Source organism: Saccopteryx leptura, chromosome 7 (genome assembly GCF_036850995.1).
Source record: "Saccopteryx leptura isolate mSacLep1 chromosome 7, mSacLep1_pri_phased_curated, whole genome shotgun sequence".
NCBI classification, from domain to species: domain Eukaryota; kingdom Metazoa; phylum Chordata; class Mammalia; order Chiroptera; family Emballonuridae; genus Saccopteryx; species Saccopteryx leptura.
Window position 1 is genome coordinate 95296460 of NC_089509.1, and position 24466 is coordinate 95320925.

Below are 24466 nucleotides of genomic sequence, written 5' to 3' on the forward strand. Positions count from 1 at the left end.
ACTAGTATTAGAATTTTAAAGTCTATTGTGTGGTCTCAAAAACAGCCACCAACGTATGTGTTTCGTAGTTAGTTCTGCAAAATAGTATTCTTTGTAGTACAAAGAATTTTTAAATTAAAATCTGACTGTAGGTCAAGTGCATTGTGTTTGTGATTCACACAGGTTTGTTCTTTCCCAAACCCATTGTTATTTTCAGTGAAATCAGAGGGTTTATCTAATTTTGCAACCTGGTAAATACCAGAAGCATGGAGAACTGATTAATCAGTAAAGAAGATATAATTTCTATTTTTTATGATTGTCACTAACAGGTATTGAGAGCTTGAAATGTTATTTAATATCTGTCCTGATCTTTGCCTATTGCTTGATATATCTTTCTGAAGGTCGCCTGTGAGAGAAACCTAAATCCTAAGGACATATGAAGCCTATAAAAATATAAACCCAAATAGATATTTTCAAGAAGCTTTTAGAGCTATGGCTTTATTTTAAAGAATCATATAGTAATTTTGAAATATATGTTAACCAATCTTCTAAATCAACCCTTACCCAAGATGATCCTTTCTGAGGCACTGTGGCCTCTGGCTGTGCAGTGTGTATACTACATAGAGGCTCTTTCTTGACCAAGGAGGTTGGTAATTAAGAACTGAAATCTAGTCCAAGCTTTGCTCACTGAACTATTCACCCAAAGCTGCATCCACTAAGAGGGCTTGCCTCTCCCTGATTCATCCACCCAGAGGAGTGCTTTTTCTCATTTACACAGACTTGCCCCAAAGGATAGCAGTGCCCAACATCTAGAAATAATAATTAACATTTGTTTTATTATCATTATGTACCTTACATATTTTTATTCATTTAATTCTCACAACTCTATGAGACAGATGTTATTATCATTCCCATTTTGTAAGGGCACAGAGGTGGTTATGTAGCTTCCCTAAGGTTGTGGAGCTAAGATTTCAATCCAACTTGAAACATTCCTGAATTGGTATATATAAATATAAGCATGAATGAATGAATTGACAGATATTGATGTCTATTGAGGAGTTTGAGTCTTCCATTTGCAACCACCTGAGCTATGGAGTGCTCGTAAACAGATGCAGACATGGAGATATGCATGCAGGAGATTTCCTGAGGTGTCTTCTCAGGATCACTACCTGTGGGTTGTTTAAAAAAAAAAAAGTAGGATGGGATGGAGAGAAAAGCCAAACTGCAGTATAGTTTAATAGAGGCCTCAGGAAGCTTTGGAGCTAGGATAACTCCTTAAAGTAGTCCCCAAGTGAAGTAAGGCATCCTACCTTTATACTCTTCACCCTCTTAATTCCCTTGACCATCCACTGAAAGCAGACTGCTTCCAGGAGAAGAGTATAACCTTGGGTGAGCAGCTCTCTTTAGTTAAGGGCAGTACCTAGAGAGAAACTCAACTCAGAGCTGTTAGTCATCAACCCTTCCAGCAGCTCAGAAAATGAATGCTGTAGTTTTCCTGAAAAGAGCATCTCTGGGCTTCAGCACCATAGCTCCTACATGAGCCTGTAGATTAGAAAAGTAAGACGAACTACAAAACAATAGGGGAGAAAGGAGTCTACCACATTATGGCACATGGTGCCTACCTAGATAACCTCCTATTCTTTTCATATCCTACCCACATCTGAGTGTGTGTGTGGCCCCAAAGTTTAACCTGATTATATGATTATAAAAGAGCCCTTCACAATTTACAGGGCATTTTTTGTCTATTATTTAATTTGTTCTACACCATTAATTAATGAAGTAGGAAGAGAAGCTATTAGGATCCTCAATTCATAGGTCAGAAAACCAGAGCACACAGAGATGAGTTGATTTATCTAATGTGATATGCAATTAAGGAACAGGACATGGAATCTGGAGTCCATGGTGTATATGCTAACAACAGCAGGATGTAGATAGAAGGACTGAGGAAGAGTGAAACCTTCTGAAGTAATGGCACACCCACGCTGGAATCTCCGTCGTTCTTTAGCTACAGCTTCCTTATGCTTCTCTGGGAATCATTCAAGGAAATTTTTCTTTCTGGAAGCTATGCTTTCCATTAACAACAAGGATTAAATGGGGCAAAAGAAAGGATGATAGTTCTCATTATTCATGCAGGAATACTTCCTACTTAGCTTCAAAAGAAAACTCAAACTCAATGTTCACATATTTCTTTATATTCTCACTTTATTTGTATATGAGTATTACAATGTAATGAAAGCATAAAATTTTCAAAAAAATATTTTAAAATGAAAGAAATGGCCATTTGATATCTAAGTTCCAGACTTTGATCAGTGCCAGAAATTTAGTGCCAATAATTCTTGCTTGGTGGTACTATCAGCAGCCTTCCAGTGAGGGTAGCTTCTGGGAAAATCTATTTGGCTTTGTCCCTGGGAGTCCCCATTGTCTCCCTCTAGCTGTTTTTCTGATAATCTGTCAAGGATACAAAAGCAGATCTTTTAATAAAGAAGTCTGTGTTCATATCCTTTAGCCTTTGAGAATATACAAGGCACATCTTTCTCTTCAATCAATCGTGTTTTAGGTTTTAGAAAAATTAGCTTGCTTGTTGAGCCCTTGACAGTTCTGTCTCCCAAATTGTGGGTGCTCACTATAAAACCAATTAACTTGGTTTAATCGTAAAATAAAATCTGAGTAGCAAAAGGACCTTAGTGACTAAGTGAACAGACTTCTCTTTCTTTCTTGTTCGTGGGCACTAGGATGAAAGTACACCTGTCAGCAACCATAGGCTTGCTCTAACCATGCTCATCAAAATAGTGAAGTCTTTGGGATGTGCCTATGGTTGCGGAGAAGGACACCGAGGGCTCTCTGGAGATCGTCTGAGACACCAGGTATTCCGAGAGAATGTAAGAGAATTAAAGTAGATTCCATTTCCTCTCCCTCGTCCTTCCCTTCAATTTAAGAATGAGTCCTTTGACAATGAGGGTCAGTGTTCCCTAAAAAATGTTGTGTATTTCATAAGGGTAATAAATACTGTCTTGGGTGGGAGTATTCCCACAAGATATCTCAAGACATCTAAAACCCAGGGCCAAAAAAGTTTAATTGGAAAAACACTTCTGCCTCCTGCCTAGGGCAGGCCAACTCCCAGTTGGAGAAAGAGTATATAATTGGAATGTGTGAATTGGAGTTTGAAAGAACATTGATGACTATATTTAACAAGCTTCTAATAGTCTGTGACAAATGACTTTTTAATCACCTGCCTGGGTACTATAGAAGCATATTTTATATTAAAGAAAGGAGTCCAAGTATAGGACTCAGTTTGTTTGTTCTGATGTAGATATGGGAAATGGCCCTTATTGGGACAAAACAGGACTGTGATAGTAACCAATCATGTTCTGGCTGCTTTGTTTGAGAATGAACCTTGACTTCTAACTGTTTGAGATCATGTCCCTCTGAACTGTGTGAAACTTGAAACTCTGTGCATGGGCTTGCAAAGCATAATTCTGTGATGGAATGTGGTCTCATGCCAGCTCATTTTCGTTGGCCTCGGCTGGTATTACTTTTCTCGTTGCACTTGAGCAACAACCCATCTCTATAACAAGTCCGAACTGGGACCATTGCCGTATAAAGTACATTTGAATTGAAATCCTAAGAAAATATTTGCCTAAAAATAAAGGTTTGATGCAAATTTGAGTCCATGAAACCATTTGGCATATCTTGGCAGAGTTTTAGGATCATGTCAAAATCTAATGCCAGCCTGCTTTTTTCTTGGTATTAGGTTTTGTTGTGCAATGTTCACACAGTATTAGCATGTTGTGTTTTTTCTTAACCCATCATCTGCCTATCTATCCATTTATACATATTCTTTCTTTTCTATTCTGTAATGTTGTACATATTAGTTTATTATATGTATTGGGGATTATATTTCACTGTAATTAACTTCTAAATTATGAATTGAAAACTTTGACCAAGATACAGATTTGGAGGCCGAAATTAAATCAAAGTAAAAATAAAGAACTGGCATTGCCCCCATCTTCGCACATGTGTGTAGGATTTTTTAACTCTATACAGTATGAATAAATGCCTTCAAGGTTGAAACCACATCACTCATCATACAGAAGGCCAGTTCCATGAAATGAACACTAAAGTATGATGTGCCATGCTTTTTAGCTGGAAGTATAAACTGGCCCTGACACCAGAACCAGTCTTTTTAGACTTGGAGAAATTAGAGCTAGTTGGATCAGAAGCCACTGGAGAGGCTTTTGTTACTTCTGAGGTTGCCATACTTTCCTCTCCAAGGGTGTTTCCTATCAGGATGTCCAGACAGTTGTCTACTTGCCTTTCAGTTCAGCCTTGAATGGCTACTCCTCCATTATCTTGGAGCCCAGTTGAATATTCACTATGGAGATTATATGGATTTATCCATGCTCAGTAAACATATTGTCCATTCTTCAAGAAATGTAAATTTGGGAAGTTTTTCCTGGGAATGTGTAAATCATGAAGCTAAGTATTTCTATATTTCTGACACACTGAAGTTTCAGAAGATACTTAACTTTTTAAATGTTAAGACTATTTATTACCTTTACCAGATGAAGTCCTCTACACTTTTTAAAAAAGAAACAGAAAAATATTGTAATGATATTCATCAAAATGCCAAACAATTACAGCCTGTGCCTCATAAAATAATCTAATCATTAGTTGGTACTCCTAAATTATTGAAAGGGATGATTTTACCTGTAGCAGTTTTATATCTCTTGGAGAAGTTTAGAATATTCATTCAGAATCAAAATAATGTTCTGATTCTTCCTTGAACTTCTCATTGAACACATTCAGATATTTTAACAACCTCTATAAAAAAGGTTTGATACTATGCCTTTTTTGGTGTATTGTATAGAGAAAATAGGATAATTTGTAGTTTGTGCCTTCTAACCTGGTATTTTAAAGTGCTTTGTTACTGCAGTGAACAGCTTCACAAATCGTTTATGGAATGATAATTAAATACTTATTCACGCAGAACATATTTTATCTAAGTGCTTTGCAACCTTCATTTTATAGCAAGTAACACTTATTTTTTAAGAAAAAAACTTCTTGAAATAAAACTTCTGATTTCCTAATGTTCTAGAATCTAGTAAAGGAAGAATTAAAAAACAAAAAACAAACAAACAAAACCCACGTTAATCCACCTGACATTTTAGCTTTGGGTTTTTCTAGAGCAGGCCTTCTCAAAGCAGCCCTTGGTCTGCTCAGCCTGTCTCTGTTCACTTCTCATGCAGACAAGAGGGGCTGGTAAGGCTGGCCAGTGCCCACCAGCAGAAATGGATAGAAGCCTTTGTCTTCAAAGGCTTCTGTCTTGGGCTAATGGTATCCTCAGCTTAAGCTGGTACCTGTGACTTTTTCACTTTTCTTCCTTCATTTCAGGCCCAGAACTGCCTCACTAAGCTGTACAAGCTAGATAAGATGCAGTTCCGACAAACCATGAGGGACTATGTGAACAAGGACTCCCTCAATAATGTAGTGGACTTCTTGCATGCTTTGCTAGGATTTTGTATGGAGCCGGTCACTGACAGTAAGTAAAGCGGAACCAAGTTCTAGGAGGAATCACTGTGAGGTGAAGCAGGTAGCATTTCAGAGGCACACTAAACTTGTGGGGAAGAATGTAGAGGAAGAGATGTATGTGTGTGTGTGGAATAGTGTATAAATGAGAGAAGCCTGTACATTGTCTTTGATGACATATTCTTGAGCCTTTCTGAAGACCACTCACCTCAGCAAATGGGAATTTGGTAAAACTCTGGCACCCTCACCGTAAGCCCCTCAACTGTTCCTCTACCATCCCCCTCTCTCATATGATGTCTTGTGGTGTGACCACTAGGACAAAGATCAAAGAACAAAGGAATATTTTCATAGATACTCATGTGAAATGAATTCCTGTTATGTGCTAGCCACAGAGATTTATTTTTCACAAAATAAAACAGGCAAGAAAAAAATATATATATATAAACATAGTAGTAACAGAATTGTGATACACACATATATACAAACATATATACTGATTTTAAAAAACAAGACAAAATGAATCTATAAACAGGCTCAAAATATTTTATTTATATTTTAGCTTTATGGCTTAAGAAAACTCCAGTATAGAGACCTTGGTTAGAGGAGACTAGCGAACACCAACTGTGTCCATAATACACCAAACACCTTCCTTGCCCTTTTAATGCAAATGCAGTCCTGGAATAAAAGTGATGTGTGAAGCCTGAGTTGAGGAAAATATACATTTTAATTAGAGCTTGGGAAGAAATAACTTCTTAGTATAGGCTTTTATTATTTATATAATGCATATATAATAGTAGTTGATTATCATGAAGATATATTTGATGGATTTAGAAGCAGTTTTCGATTTATATCTCAGGCTTTACTGTTTGCTCATCGTGTTAAAAAGAAAATTGTTCCTCCGTAGAACCCCTGGAATAATGTATGCTATCAAGGCCATTTTTAAACCAAGCACATTGCAAACTAAAAGAAAAATCAATAAAATAAGTGAGAATTGTGGTTGAGACTACAAGAGAAATTTTGATTGCAAACTATTTTTTTTTATTTTTTTAAGTTATTGGAGAGAGAAACTATAAGCATAGACTAAACCATTTTTTTTTCTAATGTAAAATTTAGAGATAGTCTTTGGCCAGTTGACACAGATAGTAAGAGGTTAATAACAAACTGTGTTACTTGAAGGTGATGAATTCCTTTCGGGATCCTTGAGAAATGGAAGTGGCTCACAGTGAATGAGCCAGCCAGACACAGGTTCCTATCTAATCAGTTCTGGAGCTACACATGCCCTGCCCCTACAGTCCACCATCCACAGATAGCTCATAAGCCATGGAGAATCTTCTGGCAAGCCCCAGAATACCTGACATGTCCTGTAAAAAAGGTCCATAGATACCCGAAAACCTCAAGCAAAGTGCTACAGAGTGATGGCCTCATTTCCTTGGCATCTCCCATGTGAATGAATTAGAAAGAGGTTGCCTTGAGGAGGTTGTAGGTTTTCCTTCTCTGTAAACTCAAAAAAGTCTCTGGAAGCAAGAAGCTGCTGGAATTCCTTTGCAGCTCTTGGCAGGACTCTTTTTTCCCTTTTGTTTCCAGTGCCTGCGTGAATTCCTCTCCCGGGACCCTCCTGGTCCCTTCCCTTCCCCTGCCCCACTCACCTGGTTGGCCTCACCTCATTTCACTTCAGTTAGACCTGACGATTTCCAATGAGAGCCAGGACTCCTCGCCGTCAACAAGACTCAATCAAATAAATGTGTTCCCCAATGAGGGACCCTTTAGTAAATTTTTTTAAGTGATCACCAATTTAAAAACTATTCTAAGCCCTGGCCGGTTGGCTCAGCGGTAGAGCGTCGGCCTAGCGTGCGGAGGACCCGGGTTCGATTCCCGGCCAGGGCACATAGGAGAAGCGCTCATTTGCTTCTCCACCCCTCCGCCGCGCCTTCCTCTCTGTCTCTCTCTTCCCCTCCCGCAGCCAGGCTCCATTGGAGCAAAGATGGCCCGGGCGCTGGGGATGGCTCTGTGGCCTCTGCCCCAGGCGCTAGAGTGGCTCTGGTCGCAATATGGCGACGCCCAGGATGGTCGCAACATGGCGACGCCCAGGATGGGCAGAGCATCGCCCCCTGGTGGGCAGAGCTTCGCCCCATGGTGGGCGTGCCGGGTGGATCCCGGTCGGGCGCATGCGGGAGTCTGTCTGACTATCTCTCCCTGTTTCCAGCTTCAGAAAAAGAAAATGAAAAAAATAAATAAATAAAAAATAAATAAATAAATAAAAACTATTCTAAGTCAAAAAGTTTTTCTTATGGTCAACAGTCGATTCTCTCTTTTTTGCTAAAGGTTATCAATTACAGCAGTCCTCAAAGTGATGGACTATGTCACAGTAGACTCTGAAGGAGACTTTGATGTGTTTGTCTCCAAGTCCGTGGAAAGGTTATGAAACCAGGGGTATCTTTAGTCCTCTGTTTCTGTATTCCGAACACAGAATTCATTCATTCCTGGGTGCCAACTACTTCTTTACCCCTTTAAACCGTGTAGCCTGCCTGATGGGTGGAAACTGCCTTTAATCAGTGCCTTTGCATTCCAGACAAAGCTGGTTTCGGAAATAACTTCGCCACAGTAGACAACAAATCCACAGCCCAAAGTGTGGAAGGCATTATCGTCAGTGCCATGTTTAAGTCCCTCATCACGCGCTGCGCTTCGACCACACATGAATTGCACAGCCCCGAGAATCTGGTGAGAAGCTCACTTCTTTCCCCCCACAGCAGTTTTCCTCCCCTGCCCAGAGGGAAGTTCTCATGCCGTGGCCATGAGAAAGAGAAGTCAAAGACTGAATGTCTGCACATACAAGTTAACTATTTTTCCGGTGTTACCAGCAGCTCACAATGGAGCCTCAGCAACACATTTCTACCTCCTTGTTACTCATTATCCTGCCTGCAAATGGACGTCTCTCCCTCTCTGTCTCAGAGGTTCTGTGGTGGCTGGTGTTGCAAAGTACTTTGAGCCCATCAGAGAAAAGGTGCTGGGCGACAGCATGTGAGCTCATGAAATATTAAAGAATGCTACACCGAGCATCTTTAGAAACCATAATTACTTTAAAAATTAATGCAAATGTGCTGCTGAAATTGTTATGTTTTTAATGGAAGGCTGTAATCTTGTAGCTGCTCTTTGTAGGTGACTGAGTTAAGTAAACCACTGAAACCACAAGTAGGGAAAGCCAGACTGTAAAAGGTTAATGCTAATTGCTACCAAGGAGATTGTGGTTTGGGATACTGAAATGTACATTAGGGCTGACTAATGTGAGTGGAAGAGAATTCAAGTCTGTGGTAGTAGCCTCTCTCTCATCAATTTGTTAGATGTTATGACAACTATGCAGAAATCAGCCATTGACACACACGCACGCTATCTGATAAAGCAAGGAAATCATTTTAAGCTATTCTGAACAATTAAAACCATTCACTTATCTTGAGACAAACAGAATAGAACCCCAAGCCAAAGGGAATTTAATGTGGCTGATTGTCAAAGCTATCCCAGCAAGGTTTTCAGAGCCTGAGAATAACATGGACATCAACCATGCGTTCCATTTAGTCAAAGAAAGAAGCAATTTGACAAGTTAATTATATATATATAATATGTGTATATATATATACAGAATAGAACATATATATGTATATGAGTTCTTATAAATCTTAGTGTGCAAACTCATGTATAGAAGAAATACTGCATTCCTTAATTTTCTTTAAACTGTCTTCAGTTGGACTTTGAAGCCCTCTTTCACCAGAATGAAGGGAAGTTGAATCTCAGTCATTCTCAGGTGTCCCCACTTCACAGAGTGGTGCAAGTCTTAGGTAAGACGTAGGGCCTGGGGCGGCTCCCTGGGTTTCCATCATCAGTTCACACCTGCTACTTCACATACTACTTCCTGCTTCAGTGCTTCGGTCTGGGCACTCTGGGGAACCCTTGCTCTTCGGGGCCTTGCCCCTCCCATGACAGAGTGCCACAGAGCAGAGTGAAGACACAGGGCCCTGCTGCCCACAGGGCTAAGAGGACATTCTCTTCAGGTTTTCTTAGCAGCTCTTTTTTTCTGCTTTTCTAAAGATCATGGCCATAGTTGTCCCAGTGATCTTAGGCTTTGAAACCCAAAGCTATCAAAGTTAAGTGTTTTATAGACTTCTGTGTTCTGCTTTGCCATGACTCTTTTCTAATACTAAAAATACAATAACTGCTTTCTTAAAGAAGGATGAGAGAGGGGAAAATGCTGAGTGCAAAGCTTAGTATCTTTCCCCAGAAAGTCCTGCATATATTTTTAAATATTGAATCACCAACATATTGGTTTTAATAGCCCTGCATCATCTTAAGTTAGTCAAGTTCATATTCAGATGGGCTGCAGCATACATGTTATGTGTTAAATCTCTCCAACGTAATGCATCGTCCTCGAATAGCAGGCTCTGTCAGAAGTGTCTCGAAGGTGTAGCAATCTTATCACAAGGATGCAGAAAATTTAGAGAAGCTGAACAGTGAATGATCTCTAGTATAAACAAAATTCTGATTGCATTTTTTTTTTGCAGGCATTTCTTCCGAAGTCACAATTAAGAGAGAAAAATTAAAGCTTGGGAATCCAGTGGTTAAAAGTATAAATTGCGATTCCCAGCCAGGGCACACAGGAGAAGCGCCCATCTGCTTCTCCACCCCTCCCCCTCTCCTTCTTCTCTGTCTCTCTCTTCCCCTCCCGCAGCCAAGGCTCCATTGGAGCAAAGTTGGTTTGGGCACTAAGGATGGCTCTGTGGCCTCTGCCCCAGGCTCTGGAGTGGCTCTGGTCGCGACAGAGCAATGCCCCGGAGGGGCAGAGCATCGCCCCCGGTGGGCAGAGCGTCGCCCACCGGTGGGCGTGCCGGGTGGATCTCGGTTGGGCGCATGCAGGAGTCTGTCTGACTGTCTCTCCCCGTTTCCAGCTTCAGGAAAAAAAAAAGTGTAAATTGATGTCTTTCTAATGATACAGTCAGCCAACTTTCTGAATATGAAGCATGGTAACCATTCATTTTACACGAGAGTGACAGGCAAAGTTCTTGGCAATGTAGCCATTAAGAACAATGGAGATACGGTATACCATCCGTTTCCTCACAAGAAGTTGCCTTTCCTTTATGATTACAGTGCTCCTCTAAGCCTAAAGAATTACCTTTGCTCCTTTCTCCCTCTGAAAACTATACAATCACACAACTATCTTTCCCCACACTTTCCTTCTTGCTTCCAAATAGGGGCTGTATTGTGACATCCGTCAGCTGGTCCAGTTTATTAAAGAAGCTCATGGGAATGTCTTCAGGAGAGTAGCCCTCAGCGCTTTGCTTGACAGTGCCGAGAAGTTAGCACCAGGGAAAAAGGTGGAGGAGAACGAGCCAGAATCTAAGCCTGCAGGCAGTAAAAGGTTGGAAGCTTGAGCTCTCTGAATATTAGTCTTTGCTTGTGTCGGAAGAATATAAGCATCTATTGCACTGTCCATGCGGTGCCCTGAACAATGTGCCAGTCCAGTGAAGGGATGGTGGAACTATCTTGCATAGGTGGCTTTGCTGGTGGTGGTCTAGCTGCAGCTCAGAAAAGGAGTGAGTTTACCATCAAATAGGTCCTGTCTTTGTATGAATCAGATCTCAGTTGATCTGAAACTTTCATGCACTTGAATTTCACTTCATAGCTCTTAATAATATGATAAAATTTTATCTGTATTTTTATTTCTTTTATAGATAAATTAAATTTTTTGTTCAGAAAGGAAAAGTAATTACTGATGTCATATCATCCTGTTCAGTAAGTAATATATTTACCCTGGCAAAAGACAGATGCTGAGCAGTGCCCTGTTTGTTTTTATTTCTAATAAACATAAATTTATTGTACACCTATTGTATAAGAAATGCCACTTACAAAGATTAAAGGAAACTCTTTAGCTTAAAATCCTGCTTGAGTTTATAATTCTTTAGCAATAATGATGGTATTCTTAGGCAATAAGATAGTTACGTCATGAGTCAAAGGGTAGGGTGTTAATTCCATGCCAACATAGATTGTGGTGACATGGGGGTTTGCAAGCCATCTCGGTTGTCTATAGCAGAGTGCTAAGAAGTATATGAAATATGAAGCAGTGGTGTCCTGCTCTGTCGTGATTGGTGGAATGCATGATTTAAATAGATCAGAAGCCGGAAGTGTTGTGGAGAAAGGCCCAGTGTCCTCGGCACCGGAGGAATGTCGCAGCTTCATGTCTGGTCGACCCTCACAGACTCCAGAGCAGTAAGTAAGATTGGTTTTGTGTCCATTGCAGTGAAACGAACACTTCGCAGAGGAAGAAATTTTATTTTCCAAACCGCTGGTTGTTTTTCGTTCTTTTGAGCTTTGCCTTGCTTCTGCCCTTTACTTTTCATTCCTAAAGCCACCAATCTGTGTGGGTTCAAATCACAAATAACCAACCCAGTGCCTACAGGAAGCCTCTGGTATCAGCTTATCTCCAGTTTTCATAATGGCAAAATCCAAAGCATCTTGAAATAAGTATCCCTCAGAAAAGGTGAGGATAACTGTAGACACCATATAAACAGCCTAGGCTCATTTGCATTCATTCTTCTTTTGAGGACTACTTACATAAGTGGCATGATCAATATTTAAAATATTGACATCATTTTAGGCACATCATTTTACTCCCCAGAACCTTGATTTAGTATGAAACAATTAGCTTTCCAGAAATTCTGCAGGTGTTGTAGCCTTTATGGAATCTTCTCTCCATAGTCAGGGCTATTACAGTCATCAAAAAGGACCTTGGTAATAATCCACAACAAGCAAACAAAATCTTTGAAGAACTAAATGCCCTATGGTTCATGTAGCCCTTCAAAAACTTTAGAGACTGCCCCTAAATGAGTAGAGAAAAATGTGAAGAAGGTAAATCAACTCTATAGGTCCAGAGACCATGTACATATTTGCTTACGATTATAGCCCTAATGCCCAGATGGGGCTTGGCCCATGGTAAACACTTACTATATATTGAATGAATGAATGAATTACAATCAATTAAAGATCAAATTGAGAGTCTACTTTGTTTTTTTTTTGTTGTTGTTGTTGTTTTTACAGAGACAGAGAGAGTCAGAGAGAGGGATAGATAGGCACAAACAGGAACGGAGAGAGATGAGAAGCCTCAATCATCAGTTTTTTGTTGTGATGCCTTAGTTGTTCATTGATTGCATTCTCATATGTGCCTTGACCATGGGCCTTCAGCAGACCAAGTAATGCCTTGCTTGAGTAGCGACCTTGGGTCCAAGCTGGTGAGCTTTGCTCAAACCAGATGAGCCTGTGCTCAAGCTGGCGACCTCGGGGTCTCAAACCTGGGTCCTCTGCATCCTAGTCCAATGCTCTATCTACTGCGCCACTGCCTGGTCAGGCATTATTTTTTATAACCTTTTTAAATTTTCGGTTTCACTTTTTCCTTTTAGGAAGTCTTCAAGGACTTGGTAAAAATCCAAACATAAACACTAAGAAAAAAATAATTAATGTGAAAGGCATAGTTCTATCTGAATAATCATAAGACTAGTTAAAAGTCCTTACACACAGACTCTGTCCTAAATACCAGGACTTTTCCCCAAAATAACACTAGTAGCTATTGAACAAATCTGGTAAGGATGACCTAATAGTAAATTGGATTTAAAAAGATAAAGCCATTAAACTTCATGGGTAATTTGGTTTTCTAGACTGCAAAATATTCTCTTTCTTTAGTATTCTGTACAAACCACCTGATTTCTCAGTATTTAGCACCTGTCAGTTCTTTTTCCTTGAATAAAGATATATGCTTTAATTTGCCTCTACATAAAAATTTCCACTTGAAGGGATGTCATAGAATGTCAAACGTAACTTTTCCCTGATCTGAGTGGGTCCAGGAGATGAGCAGGCCAAATGCCTTCTGTTTAGCATTGGAGAGAGGTAGAGGGATGAACCTGGCTCCTTCCTTTCTTTTTGTCTCTCTTCCTCATCCCTCCTCCCCTTCTTACCCTTCTCTTATCCTTCTCCCTACTTAAATAAAAGTCACATTAGCTAATATTAAAAGCAGCTTTATGTGCTTGTTTCTCTGAAATTCATTATTGATACACACTCATTGAATAAAGCTGATATAGCATTTTACTGAGAAAGCTGATAAATTACAGCCTCTTTGAATGTTTTCCCACTCAGACCATATAGTCGTATACTCATTATTGTGTCTGATATTCCCGACTGGTAAGAAATGCTTCACGCACAGTGATCATCTTATGAAAATAACTGAGTAGTCAAGTTCAAAAACACTGATTTAAATTCACACCCTATTTGATAAACAGAATACCCTGATTTAAAATAAGAATAAAAGGTATTTAGTTCTCTGATAAGATTTTGAGAGACAAAATCTGGATCCCCATATAAGTATTTCTAGAAAGTGATTGCTTTATACAGTACAGTCAAATTTTGGCTAGATTCCTGATTCAAATCTCGTAAGCCTAGAATCCCATAAACAAATTTTATCATGTTCCTAGAGTATTTTCTATAATATATATTTTCTTTCCAAATTACTAAACTAATATATGTTGCTCAAATTGATGAATGTAGAAAACACAGAAAAGCATAGAGAAAAATAGTTTTAAAACCAGAATGACATCAACTGGAGATAATTATTGTAAACTTCTGGTATGTTTTGTTGGGTATATTTTTTAGCATATATACATATAAACTCACACCCAGACACATGCTTACATATGCATCTTTTTTTTTTATCAATTTGGTGTCCTGTTTAATTCATTTGATCACTGCCTTTTTTTTTTTTTGATCACTGCCTTTTAACTTTACAATATACCATCAACATTTCCTATGTCAGTAGTCTTCCAAAATAGAATTTTAATGGCTACAGAGCATGCCATTATATGGAAGTCCCATAATTTATCTAAGTGTATCCTTAGAGTCAAATATTTAGATTGTTTCCAATTTTTCAGTGTTGATCAGTGATACCTCAGGAAACATTTGACCTTCTTGTATGTTAGCATTTTGTCCCATCATTTCCTTGGAAGTGAAACCTTTTTGTCATGGGTATAGATATAAGCTCTGGATAACCACAATACCTTCCAGAAGGTTTAATCATGCTATCTCATTGCTGGCAGTCTGATAGTAACCACTGCTGATGAATAAAAATAGGGACCTCATTTCAACTGTCTTTTTTTCATTCCTAGTGAGATTAAAGTCTGCATACTATTGTCACTTGTTTTGTTTGTTTGTTTGTTTTTTCTTTTGTAGAATGCCCTACTCATAAATCTCTTTGGAGATGCTCCCATTTGTCTGATTGTGTTGGACTAATATTTTGACTTTTAAACCTTAGTTAAGTTTCTTTGACTAGAGAAAGCTAAATAATTAGGCACTATGAAAATAGATTTGTGAACAATTGTGGGATGAAGCATCCTCTGGGTGTGGTGATTGCATTTCACTTATTCAAGTATTTTTTGTGAGCTTTTTTAATGTCAACGATTATACTCCGCTGGAGTGGGGGTGGGAAGTAAGGCACAGCAGGGCACACACCTCGGGGAACTTCAAAATGCAGTAGAAACAGAACATTGTATGTGCTTCTGCTATTATGACCCCCAGTTGCAGATGAGTACCTGCGATAATATTTAGGGTTTTTTTTATTAAGGTTGAAAGATATTACTTCCATTTGATAGCTGAGGAATGATTGTTTTCAAGAAGAGCTCAGAGAGTCAAACTTGGTCTTTCTCCTTGCACTTTCCCACGCTTTCTGAATCGCAGTCTTTCATTGATAAATCCTGCACAAGTTGCCTAAGTGCCATTGGCATTTGGTTGAAAGAAATTTAAGAGAACTTCCTAAGTGTGTTAGATATTTAACTGTCGCCTCTTCTTGCTTTCAGTGATGAGCAAATGCAGGGGGGCAACCTGGGGCGCAAAGATTTTTGGCGCAAGATGTTCAAATCCCAGAGCGCAGCAAGTGACACCAGCAGCCAGTCTGAGCAGGACACTTCGGAATGCACCACCGCACATTCAGGGACCACCTCGGACCGGCGCGCCCGTTCACGGTCCCGTAGAATTTCCCTTCGGAAGAAGCTTAAACTCCCTATAGGTAAAAGTATGTCTGTATTTACTTATGGGCTCATTTATTCCCTGCCATACCCTCAAATAAACTCATAATCCAAACAGAGCAATGTATGGTAAGATGGAGAAAAGGAGAACCTTCCAGTCCAGGGCCGAGGCTGAGTACTTTCATTCACTTATTCATTCTTTTTTTAGCAGATATTTCCCAAACTCCTACTGTGTGCTTGTACACAATACAAAAATTATATTAGGCATCAGGGATTAAATGATGAGCAAAATTACACAGTTCCTGATTTTGCTGAACTTGCAATCTGGTAGGGGTGACAGTCACTGAAGCAGATAATCACACTCTAAGTATAGTTGCAAACTATGGATTTTATAAAGGAAACATGCATAGTGTATAAATGCATGCAACACCAAAACCTGACCTAAATGAGGGGGAGGGGGTCATTAGAGAAGGCTTTGTGGAGGAAGTTACACTGAGATCTGCAGCGTAAAGGGAAGGAGGAAGGAGAGCATTCCAGGCGGCAGTAATAAAATGTGCAAAAATATTAGGAGGGAAGGAAATGGAGGAACTGAGACAAGGAGAAGAGAGTTTGCAGAACTCTGCAGGAGCGATGGGCCAGAGCATGCAGGTCAGGTTGCCTGTTTATCTTATAGTCTTGCATAGCCCATGTGGGATGCTGAAGAGGAGTAACATAAGCAGGTCAATTTCTTCTAAAAGGTCATAATGGAAAAGACCGAAGGGAGCCTGAAGGAATAAGAGAGATTGTGATCCAGGTATAAGGAATGGTAGCTTGGATTGGGTGGTGACCATGTAGACAGAGAGAGGTGGCCAGATTTGAGAGGTACTTTCAGGAAAAAATCAATAGGACTTCCTCGGAGATGAGAAAGTTGTCCAGGAGAATGGGATGTATTATGGTTTTATTCACCTAAGGGGTTTAGGTTCTTTTTGTCCTGGTCTTCCTTGGTCATGTAACTTATAGTCTCACACTGAACATTTAGATTCAAAGCATGTACATAGAAAACAATTTCTTTTCATGTCTATTTACATTAAGCCATGTAACTTTCATCACTTTTTGGGTTCATCCTGGCATTTCTGTTTCATTCATTTGGGAGAAAATGCTATAATGTTCACACTGAACATTTAGATTCAAAGCATGTACATAGAAAACAATTTCTTTTCATGTCTATTTACATTAAGCCATGTAACTTTCATCACTTTTTGGGTTCATCCTGGCATTTCTGTTTCATTCATTTGGGAGAAAAGGCTATAATGGTCTAATTTTAAATATATATCAAAGGGAACTGGCTGAAGCGGTCCTCCCTCTCGGGCCTGGCGGACGGCGTGGAGGACCTGCTGGACATCAGCTCCGTGGACCGCCTGTCTTTCATCAGGCAAAGTTCCAAGGTAAACAGGACAGCACTTATGTGATGTTGGGGAATGTTGGGCGCGCTGATTTTAAAATGTCAGGGCTGAGAAATGCTAAACACTTGGTGGGGCCAAAGAGAGTTGAAGAAATTCTCTTCAGGTTGAACAAATTTAGGAAATGTAGACGAGCAATGAAAACTAAGATATCTTAGTTGTAGTCCTGCATAAGGAAAAGTATGACAGAAATTTTTATATAAAATTATACTTCAGATATAGGTGTATATATGGTTGTGTTACTTCACGTCTATTTCTAGCTTTTAACACACGTAAAATTTCTGACATCTCAAGTAATTGTATAGTGATTACTTTTACACACATACGCACACACACACACCCCATTTGTCCTCCTTCCACTGCGTTTTACATCAGCTGAACCATTCTTCCTGTTGAAAAATATAGCCTGACCTGTGGTGGCAAAGTGGATAAAGCGTTGACCTGAATGCTTAGATTGCCGGTTCGAAACCCTGGACTTGCTTGGTCAAGGCACATATGGGAGTTGATGCTTCCTGCTCCTCTTCCCTCTTCATTCTCTGTCTCTCTCTCTTCTCTAAAAATAACAAAAAACAAAACACCAAAAACACTTAAAAAAAAACATAAGGAAACTGAGGGTGACTTTTCCCTTTAAGTGCATCTTCATAATACTGGTAAGCAACATCGTAATACATGATTTGGAAAAGTAATGATTTTTAGTGAAATCCATTTCTTATAAGAGTCTTTCTTATGAATTCATGGCTTGATCACTGTAATTTTCAGCATATGATCAGTCATATTTCTTCATATACAAATTATTTACTTATATTCTTTCTTCTTAATCTTTCACCAAAACCAGGTTTCTTCTATCTGTTTAAAAAATAATATTTTTAAATTATATAAAGACTATAGCAACATTATAAGACATTTGGAAACTATAATTCATTCTTCATGTTCCTTTTGCTAAAAAATTGCTCAAGTGTTTGGGAGTCTGTGAGGCCCATAGCCTCCTGTCTTTTGCTGAAAATTTTGATTACTGCTGGCTTAAGGGCAAAGTCAAGAACACATTTTTTTTTTTTTATAATAATTTTATTTTTTTAATGGGGTGACATCAATAAATCAGGATACATATATTCAAAGATAACAAGTCCAGGTTATCTTGTCGTTCAATTATGTTGCATACCCACCACCCAAAGTCAGATTGTCCTCTGTCACCTTCTATCTTGTTTTCTTTGTGCCCCTCCCCACCCCCTTTCCCTCTCCCATTCCCCCCTCCCCCCCGTAACCACCACACTCTTATCAATGTCTCTTAGTTTCACTATTATGTCCCACCTACGTATGGAATAATACAGTTCCTGGTTTTTTCTGATTTACTTATTTCGCTTCGTATCATGTTATCAAGATCCCACCATTTTGCTGTAAATGTTCCGATGTCATCATTTCTTATGGCTGAGTAGTATTCCATAGTGTATATGTGCCACATCTTCTTTATCCAGTCATCTATTGATGGGCTTTTTGGTTGAAGAACACATTTTAATTCTTATAAGAACCCATGTGACGTCTACGGCCATACCACCCTGAACGCGCCCGATCTCGTCTGATCTCAGAAGCTAAGCAGGGTCAGGCCTGGTTAGTACTTGCATGGGAGAACCCATGTTATTGCACTTTAATTATACTGCAGTTTATAAACAAAGTTATACTGGTTCTTTCTTAGAGATTTGAAATCTTTGTTCTGCTTTCACTTTGATCTGATTCTATATTTTGGTGTTGTTTGTGAAGGATGAAAGGTGGCTTTCTGTTCCTGATTTTGAATTTGGACCTTATCAAAAATTAAACTCTAGGAATATCTCAATTTTTTACTAAGTTCTTTTTATAGCATCTGAGTATTTTACTTTCATTCTATGAGCAGGATCTTCCTTCAAATTATAGTTATAAGTGGTGACTTTTTTGGCATGTGGGAAAAATACTATACTGACTAACCAGATGTGGGGGTCAGAAAAACTGAAGTAATTTTCATATTCTAAACATATTTTTCAAGGCAAGGGTTAGTATAAACACAGAAGAGCCTGACCTGTGGTGGTGCAGTGGATAAAGTGTTCACCTGGAACACTGAGGTCACTGCTTTGAAACCCCAGGCTTGCCCATTTGAGGCACATATGAGAATGAATTAATAATTCCCACTCTTCCCCCAACCATCTTCTCTTTAAAATTCAATAAATAAAAACTTTATTTATAAATAAATAAATACACACACACACACACACACACACACAAAGAATTGAATGTAGTGAGCTGACTACTCTCCTCTTTTTCTCAGGTCAAGTTCACCAGTGCTGTGAAGCTTTCTGAAGGGGTGCCTGGGGGTGGAATGGAAAACGGAAGAGAGGAAGAGGAGAATTTCTTCAAGCGTCTTGGTGAGTGTTATACCGACTAAGAAATACATCCAGCTTTCATCACACAGAAGAAATATTTGATTAGATAAAGTGTTCCATTTTCTATTTCCATTGATTTTTAAAAATTGAATTTATTGGGGTAACATTGGTTAATAAGATTATATAGGTTTCAAGTGTGCATATCTATGATACATGACATGTATATTGCATGTATGTCCACCACACAAATAAAATCTTCCTTCACCATATATTTGGCCCCCTTTACTCTTTACTACCTCCAACCCCCCCCCCCTTCCCTCTGGTAACCAGCACACTGTTGTCTGTGTCTATGAGTTTCAGTTCATATCCCACAGATGAATGAAATCATATGGTTATTAGCTTTTTCAGACTGCCCCTCTTCTAGGTATCTACACAAAAAATTTGAAAACATTTATTTGCAAAGGTATATGCACCACTATGTTCACTACAGCATTATTCTCAGTAGCCAAGACATGGAAACAGCCTAATTGTCCTTTATATATTATTGAATAAAGAAAATGTGATACATATATACAATGGAATACTACTCAACCATAAGAAAAAATGGAATGCTGCCTTTTTGTTGTTTTTTGGGGTTTTTTGCAAGAGAGAGAGAGGGATGCGGCACCTTAGTTGTTCATTGATTGCTTTCTCATATGTGCCTTGACTCGGGGGCTCCTGCCAAGCCAGTGACCCTTTGGTCAAGTTAGCAATTTTTGGCTTTAAGCCAGTGACCATGGAGTGATGCCTGTGATCCCATGCTCAAGCTGATGATCCCACGTTCAAACTGGTGAGCCAGCGCTCAAGCCGGCAACCTCAGAATTTTGAACCTGGGTCCTCTGCATCTCAGGCCAAGGCTCTATTCACTGTACTGCTGCCTGGTCAGGACCAATGCTGCCTTTTTTTGACAATATGAATGGGCCTTGAAACTATCATGCTAAAGTGAAATAAGTCTGTCAGAAAAATTTAAGAAATGTATTTCACCCATTGAATTCTATTTATTTTTTTCTCACTTGTGTGTTGTACTACTATCCTATAGCTTCTCTATTTGTTATCAATTTGCTTTAGCAGACATTTATGAAAGCCCTACTATGTTTCTTATTCCCTAGAAGGCACTGGGTTTACAAAGAAGAGTAAGACAGTTTCTTCTTCTACTACTCTGTCCTTTATTCAAGTCTGAAAGCTTTAAAGAACCTTCAGATATTCTTTTATCCCCCCACCTATGTATTTTGGTATTCTGCACATTATATTTTGACAGGTGGCCATACACCCTCTGAACACTTCCACTGAGGGAGCATTTATTACTTTACAAAGCAATCCATTCCAGAACTAGACAGCTTTAATTGTTAGAAAGTCTGTCCTGCCTGACCAGGTGGTGGCGCAGTGGATAGAGGGTCAGACTGGGACACAGAGGACCCAGGTTCGAAACTCTGAGGTCACTGGCTTGAGCACATGCACCCCAGTTTGAGTGTGGGGTCACTGGCTTGAGCGTGGGATCATAGACATGACCCCATGGTTGCTGGCTTGAGCCCAAAGGTCACTGGTTTGAAGCTCAAAGTCATGGTCACTGGCTTGAGCCCAAGGTCTCTGACTTGAGCAAGGGGTCACTAGCTCTACTGTTGCCCCCCACACAAGGCACATATGAGAAAGCAGTCAATGAACAACTAAGGAGCCACAATAAAGAATTGATGCTTCTCATCTCTCTCCCTTCCTGTCTGTCTGTCCCTATCTGTCCCTCTCTCTGTCTCTCTCTCTGTCTCTGTCACATATATACACACACAAAGAAAGTCTTTCTTTACATTCTGATAACATACTTATGCATAAATTTGGTTCACTGGTCCTACTTATGACATCTGTAGACACACACACACACAGATGTATAATGCTAGTTTCACCTATTTTCCATTTCATGTTCTCTCCTTTCATCTCATTTCTATTGTTTAAACATCACTGATTTCTTTTGTTTTCCTTACATGCAATAGTTTCTAGATCCATCATCATCTTGATTGTGTGTTTTTCTATTTCCTATGTATTCTACCTAGATGATGTGCTTTACAAAGTGTGTAGAATCAGAAAGAATGTGACACACCATATTTGACTTTAATCAGTGTTATAAATATGGAACTATTAAGATCCAGGGATTTACATCAAGTTGTATGCATACAACTTAAGATTGCATTATCTATTTTTACATCACATAGCTGGTTTGTATTAAATTTTGAAATAACTTTTGCTAATTCTCCTTGACATGAATTAGTATCATTCTTTACTTTGATATAGCAATTATTAATTGTTCATCTCAAAATAAATAACATTTTTGTTTCATTGACTTGGTGATGATTAAGTCAGTTGCCCAAAGGAAATTAAGGGACAAAACCCAAACCAAGTTGAATTATGAATCTTTTTAACAATTGTGCTATAAAGGTCCATGCAAAGACATACACATTTTCCTATTTTTACCCAGATTGTTAATATTCTTATTGTACAGAGTAAATACAAAGGTATAACTTCTAGAACACTTCTGGTTGACTTTTATTAAGTAAAAAATTGTGGTTAGAGTTTTTCAGACAACCATGTACTCAATTCATTAGCAATCAGCACTTTTCTACCTCATTACAAAACATCATCAGACTTTTAAAAAAAAATCTTCCCTGATATTATAATTCTATCAAAAAAAGATGTAGCTTAGTTGAATGTGATGTATTCTTCATGAAATTACAGTGACTTCTATGGTTACTTCTGTTTTTGTTTTTAAATATTCTTACCTATCTAATTATCTTTTATAGAATTTGAGTAGGGCATGAATCAAACTTATTAGTCTGTGGTCTCAAGAATCTTTCATACAGTCAAGACCTTTGTTATTTTTAGTTCTTTTGCCCTCTTTCTTTTCCTTGCAACATTTTAGAGAAGATACATCTAGTGTTCAGAACCATCAGGATTATAAAGAGATTTTTGAGGTGGTTTTTAAGGATGACGTATGGAGCTAATATGTCTTCTTTAGTTTTGTGCTGCGCTCGCTGGATGTCATTTGACTAGTGTTGTGATCACGTATCTTTTTGTTTTGTGCACTGGAGTATACCGTATTTCCCCATGTATAAGACATACCCCTTTTCAAAAAATTTGGGGGTTTTAAAGTGGGTGCGTCTTATACAGTGGTTGTAGTTATTTTACTTGCATTTCCCACTTTTTTGCACTTGTTGTCTTTGCACTCATTGTTTTGCACTTGTTACCAGTATATTATAATAGGTTACGTTTTGCTACATTCTGCCCAGAAATGGCTCAGAAAAGATTTTCGTACAGTGTTGAATTCAAGTTAACAGTGATCCAGTTTGCAAAAGTGAATGGAAATTGTGCTGCTGAAAGTAATTTTTGTCCTCCTCCAACTGAGAAATCAATCTGAGACTGGATACGGGCAGAAGAAATCCTACTGAAAACACCACATCAGAAGAAGGCCTTGAGAGGCAAGTCAGCAAAATAATATGATTTAGAGAGAGAATTGAAGATATGGATTGAAGAGCAAAGGGCAATTGGAATTTCTGTGTTCACAGAGATGGTTCAGTATGGGGCAAGAAGAATTGCTGATGAAAGAGAAGTTACTGATTTCAAAGGAGGACACAATTGTGTTTCAGATTCATGAAACGGAATGGATTAAGCATGCATACATGCACCAGACTTGCCCCAAAGATGCCTGAAAGCTATGAGCAGAAGCTCCTTGAATTTCATCGTTTTGTCATTCAATGTCAGAAGATACATCAGTTTGAGTTGGGACAGATTACAAATGTGGATGACGTCCCCCTTCAATTTGGTGTCCTAAGTAACAGAACTGTTGATAAGAAGGGGGTGAAAACTGTAACTGTGAAGACAAGTGGACATGAAAAGAGCCATTATACAGTTGTTCTAGCTTGTTGTGCCAACAGAATCAAGCTGCCTCCTATGCTGATTTTCAAATGCAAAACAATACCAAAAGAAGACATTCCTCAAGGAGTGATTGTCCACGTTCGTGACAAGGGCTGGGTGGATCAGGATGGGATGAAGATCTGGTTTGAGAAAGTTTGAAGGATACCAGGTGGGCTCTTACACAAACCTGCCCTGCTAGTGTTTGATCAGTTCAGGGCACATATAACAAAAAACACAAAGAAGATTGCTGCAGAGCAAAAACAAAACTTGCCGTCATACCTTGAGTCTTGACATCCCAGCTCCAACCACTTGATGTCAGCATTAACAAACCCTTCAGAGCTGCCATGAGAGACAAGTGGAACCAATGGATGGAGCCTTCTGGGGATAATTTGACACCAGCAGGGAGAGTGAAGAAACCAACTATAGGAGAAGTCTGTACCCAGGTGAAAAGATCCTGGGATAATATCAAGATTGAGATTGTTGTCAAGTCAATTAAGAAGTGTGGCATTTCAAATGCCGTAGATGGAACTGAGGATGAGGCAATATATGAAGACAGTGATTCAACATCACACACAGATGTGGACAAACTAATGGATGGGAATTTTGACAGTGATGAGGAGTTGTATGAATTTTATGATGAATAAAAACTTGAGTTCAATAACTTTATGTAATACATTATTTTCAAATATCATGCCCCAAATTTAAGGTGCATCTTATACATGGGGAAATATGGTAATTTGATGGAACTGGAGCTTCAACTCAGAGAGTAGGACCTCTTATGTTTGGTGTCTTCTTATCAAATCTTTTCTGTACTTCTCTGTTGCAAGTTTTTCTTCTTAGTAGAAAGGATAAAAGCAGAATTGAGTTGTTTATCCTCCTTTTGATTCCCCTACCTTCTCTTCTTCAAGTAATAGGCCAATATTTCCACTTTTACTCTTGTTACAAACATGTAATCATAGCACTTCTCATAAGCCTTAATTCATTCTAGATTTTGTTTTTCTCACCACTGTTCCTACAGATATTAACCATTGTTTCATATAGTCTTTATATTCCATTTAAAAATAGAAATGACTTGGTCATCGAGTTTGCATCATTCACTACCTTAAATACAGTCTTCTCTGCTTGTGTTTAGAACACAAAACCATAAAATCTGAGACTAATATTGGAAATATTTTATGTGTGTTAGATTGGC

The 24466-nt window shown here is 38.9% G+C and overlaps 2 protein-coding genes across 7 annotated transcripts in view; one reads left to right on the plus strand and one right to left on the minus strand.

Annotated features, from left to right (window-relative positions):
* The window catches only part of ACADL (acyl-CoA dehydrogenase long chain), a 711748-nt gene that overhangs the window by 364224 nt on the left and 323058 nt on the right, over window positions 1-24466 (minus strand). The gene's annotated exons all lie outside the window — the stretch shown is intronic.
* The window catches only part of UNC80 (unc-80 homolog, NALCN channel complex subunit), a 200524-nt gene that overhangs the window by 49109 nt on the left and 126949 nt on the right, over window positions 1-24466 (plus strand). For 4 of the 6 annotated variants that reach the window (XM_066346738.1, XM_066346740.1, XM_066346741.1 and 1 more), the window contains exons 14-21: window positions 2712-2858; window positions 5371-5518; window positions 8075-8223; window positions 10743-10909; window positions 11659-11757; window positions 15384-15592; window positions 16869-16975; window positions 19284-19380. In XM_066346738.1, coding sequence (XP_066202835.1) covers window positions 2712-2858; window positions 5371-5518; window positions 8075-8223; window positions 10743-10909; window positions 11659-11757; window positions 15384-15592; window positions 16869-16975; window positions 19284-19380 — 1123 coding nt within the window. The remainder of the gene's footprint in view (window positions 1-2711; window positions 2859-5370; window positions 5519-8074; window positions 8224-10742; window positions 10910-11658; window positions 11758-15383; window positions 15593-16868; window positions 16976-19283; window positions 19381-24466) is intronic. The other 2 variants (XM_066346739.1, XM_066346744.1) reach the window with 1 other exon arrangement.